Genomic DNA, 4,243 nt, shown 5'->3' with positions numbered 1-4,243 from the left:
CTGAAAAGAGTGAAAATTGGAAATAGCTAATATAATTTTGTAACACATACCAGCAACTTGCAAATTGCTTTGAACTACTGTTAAGCAAAGATTTCTGTTTTCCATAGATAATACTGGCTTGAGCTTCCCAGGGCTAGTACAATACACGTTCCTTTACAAAGGCTTACATATATTTCAGAATAAAGGATTCATAGAAGAAGCAAACATAGTACAATACACGTTCATTTACAAAGGCTTACATATATTTCAGAATAAAGGATTCATAGAAGAAGCAAGCATCGTCGTACAATCAAAGTGGAATAGGATGTACAAGTAACAAAGAGATATATTCCTTCATCTTCATAGAAGAGTTGGTGTATCCATCGATGTGCTTATATATAATTTCAATCATTTGTGAAAAATTAACAATTCTTTGAAGTAAAGTAACGGGGAATGCAGTTTGATTGAGGTACTCTTCGTTTATATCCTTCCATGCATCGTCAACTAGAACTTGGAGCTTCTTACATGCCACATGCACATCTGTTCCGTACTCTTTCATGTAGCATTGGACTGTGGAGGCAACATGTTCCCTAGTTTGTTCCAACTGTAAATTTCATGAAAAAAGAGGATTAATGATCTACAAACTGAATTCTAAGGGATCCAAGATTTACATGTTCATTATATTAAAACAAATTGATAGACTATTATCAATAATAAGGTGTAGATGAAGGGAATTTGGGAATCTACAGATGTGGAAGCTTACAAACAGGAGTTTTTTTGTTTGTACTAGATTTCTTAATATAAAATCATTTAAGGAGTTCAGCAAAACTTTGATAATGCAATTGAGTGACACAAGAAATGCTTTTGAGGAGATAAATAGAAGGAATATTGAAGACAACTTTGGAGATTACCTATTAAACCTCAATTATGGTCCATGTAATCTAATTGGAGAATCTATGTTATTTTCTTTTTCTTTTTTTGTGTTATCATATTTCTACTATGACAGAAATTAGTGTAAAATTTACTATGAAAAATGTTTATATGATATAAAACACAGGAGATTATATTATGACCATACCTCATGTGAAGTAATGTCATTCATGATACGACAAATTATTGCAGAAGCTTGGACAATCTTTGGGAAACTAGTAATCCACTTAAATACCTCCTCAGTTGCTATTTCTCCCATTCCAACAAAAGAAGCACATTCGAGCATAGGATATGCTGAACTTATGAGAGAAACATGTAGATGTTCTTCCAAAGTTGGTACGTAATGTTGATCTCTCCATTTGGATTCCTCAAAATAAGCTTCAGATAAATCTTTCATCTGTACCCAAGTAAAACAAAACCATTCCTTAATGTTTGTAATGCATGAGTAGCGTTTACAAGTGGGACATTCTAAGTTCAATACCGTTGCATCTCAAACACTTATTTTTTGCATTGGCCATTAGTGTATTCGTTTATTACTTATGTAATGCTAATTAATAAAAGTGAAAATAAGAAGAACCGTATAATCTCATCACTCACCGCTTCCTTTAGATAGGTTATGCGATATTTCTCACCGGAAGCCAATAAATCTTCAAACTCTTCAAAGGTGTGGATTAGCTTTAGATAATAATCCTTCATGTACTCTGGTAATTGATGAACAACCTTCGCATCCCACCTACATATGTATTAGTTTCACCATCTTTAGAAAAATACAACATAAACATATATGTTATTTTGCTATACACAATGACTAAAACTATTATGTGATATTTTATTTTCTTATGTGATATTTTCGGTGGCACCATTTGTTATCATCTATTAAGCCATGATAGTAAAAGGTATTCTGTCCATCGATATAAGATTTACGGACCTATGAATTGCCTCAGTTAGTCGTTGACTCTCCTCCAATGTGCTATAGACATCATATATGTCGTCCAGAATTGAAGTAAGGACAATCACCTTGGTCGCTATCACTCGTGCACGAGAATAGTAGGGTTCAAAGTATACTCCCAGGATCCAGAAATAGCATTCCACCAATCTATCTCGAGCAAAACTGAATCTTTTTGACGAGGCTAAATCATTCCACCACCTTCAAGTCGTTCACAAATCAAAATGATTACATATCAATTAATGTTTGATGGGAGGAGAAACCAAGCTCAGCAATTAGCCTTCGCTTGTTTACATTTGCAACTTGATTGTATCTTCTTTTCTTTATAAAAATCCAGAAGAAATATAGCTCCAGGGAATTCAGAAGTGAGGAGGAGCTTACTTGGTGATGTTCTTAAGTTCCTCGCGATGAAGAGATTGCAACAAATTGAAGTCCAACTTTGCAAGCTCCAGGATGGCATCATCTCGTGTGGCATCCTCTTGGTATATAGAGATGTATTCTCTTGCCAAGAGCCTTCTCATTCTTCTACAGAGAGGTGTCTCGAGGTCGAGAGACACTTGCGTTGTTAATGGTGGTTTAAGATCGGCTGATGCAGACACTAGGTTATTCCTCGTAAAAGAGATGGCTTCATCAAGAATGATCTCCCCATGAGTCCCAAGATAGGCTGCGTTGTACAAGCTTAACAGTCCTTTCACATCACTTCCCAAGGTACGCATGAAACTCCCTCCCTCATCTTTGAACTTGTTAAAAACATCTACAGAAATACATAAGATTTTTTGTTTTGAGGGAAAAACACATAAAGCCATATTATCAAAATTAATTTACTGAACTTGGTGATTACGTGATGATCAATATAATTACTTTTGTGTGTGATTTTTATGTTTATTGTACCCAAGAAAATGTCACAATAACATGCCCTTATTATATAGTTTGTAAAAAGAGCAAGATAAAGAAGGGCATCAACAAATTATATAAATAGTTCTTCAACTATGAAATCAACTTAATTTCGATGCAAATGGTTTTAGTACTTTGAGCATAAGTTTCTCATCTATGATTTTTTTTTTTTTTAAAGATGATAAAAAAGGTCGTTTTTTATGGATAGCACAGACAAATACTGTTTTATTAAAGGAAATGAGCATATTACTTGGGGACACGTAATATCCTTGTTGTCTGAGCAGCCGAAACCAGAGAGCAGTGTGGTAAAGACCATGGTCGTCAATATTAGCATCATGGATTCGACTTACTGTTTCGCTTATTTCCTTCTGAAAGTGATAATCCAATCCAAGAAGCTGGATTGAATCAATCAATTCCATGGTCTGCAGCAGATCAATAGTATCATTGAACGTGCTCTTTACTTGCCCCCTCAGTTCTTCAGCTCTCTCTTTCATACTTGCATCACACTTCTGCATCATTCACGAACAAAAATAAGTAATGAATGCACATATTTGAACTCGAAATTGTCCCTTCTTGCTGAGAACTTGAGCATTTCTGATATATGTATATGCATATGTTTAAGGATGTTATGGTGTCATTTACTAAACAATAATTACAATTATTATGAAGCAAAAACTATCTTGGAGGAACTTTTTGAGAATGATTAGTGTTATGTCCATATCAAATCAAATTCTAAAATGATACTCGATATCTTTATTAGATAATCTCCTCTCCATTGGAGAGTTTTAAATATTCTTAGAGACATGTTCCAACTTATATTTGTTATGAATAATTGTGAGGCATTCATTCCGAGAAGGAATTCGTGTTACTAATTGGTTGGCCAATCATACTAAGGCCAACAAACTTTCTGATCTTCAGAGGAATTCATTTTTTTCGATCTTAGATCTTTTGGTTCGTGCTGTCACAGGTCATTATCTTTCGTAAAAAAAAGGAATATGGTGGCGTTACATGCCTGTGTTTGAGGGGACGAGTGTAGGATAAAGTAGTCGCCCCACACGCTCGGATGATAGCCTGCAGACTTGCGAACCACAACCTCATCACCTGGAGCAAGTGACAGCAAATCCATAGTCTCCACTTTTTATGTGGAAAAAAAAACTAAAGCTGGCAGATGGCAAGAGCATGTCCCCTTGTGTTGTAATTTATAAGGAATTCCAACACAAGGGACTATGGATTCCCATGGCGACAGCATGTTCACTTTGTCGAGGCTATGCTCCTCCTTGTCATCCATCAATCGTTTGTCAAAGGGAATGCATTAGCACTTAAAAGAGTGTTGCGGCTGCTAGGCAAGGCTGTCGCATCAGCCTTCCCAAAATAAAGATGATTGTGAGCAGAAATGTTAAGTTGTGTGGGGATGAAGCTGATCTCCACAACCTTCAGCCTCATACAAAGAGTAGCATTATTAAAGACCGCAGAATCAGAGCATATCTATATCTT

The 4,243-nt window shown here is 35.6% G+C and overlaps 1 protein-coding gene across 1 annotated transcript; it reads right to left on the bottom strand.

Annotated features, from left to right (window-relative positions):
- Nucleotides 1–289: 289 nt before the first annotated feature.
- LOC103992316 (alpha-humulene synthase-like) lies at nucleotides 290–3,875 on the bottom strand. Its single transcript, XM_065193700.1, has 7 exons — nucleotides 3,762–3,875; nucleotides 3,000–3,258; nucleotides 2,237–2,609; nucleotides 1,838–2,056; nucleotides 1,507–1,642; nucleotides 1,058–1,306; nucleotides 290–583 (listed from the first exon to the last, which is right to left on the bottom strand). Exons 1-7 carry the CDS (start codon nucleotides 3,873–3,875, stop codon nucleotides 290–292), a joined length of 1,644 nt encoding a protein of 547 aa, XP_065049772.1.
- Between the last annotated feature and the right edge of the window lie 368 nt (nucleotides 3,876–4,243).

The sequence above is a fragment of the Musa acuminata genome, chromosome BXJ1-7, assembly GCF_036884655.1.
Source record: "Musa acuminata AAA Group cultivar baxijiao chromosome BXJ1-7, Cavendish_Baxijiao_AAA, whole genome shotgun sequence".
NCBI classification, from domain to species: domain Eukaryota; kingdom Viridiplantae; phylum Streptophyta; class Magnoliopsida; order Zingiberales; family Musaceae; genus Musa; species Musa acuminata.
The sequence above is the reverse complement of the archived record's forward strand: the minus strand, read 5'-3'. Positions and strand labels throughout refer to the sequence as shown.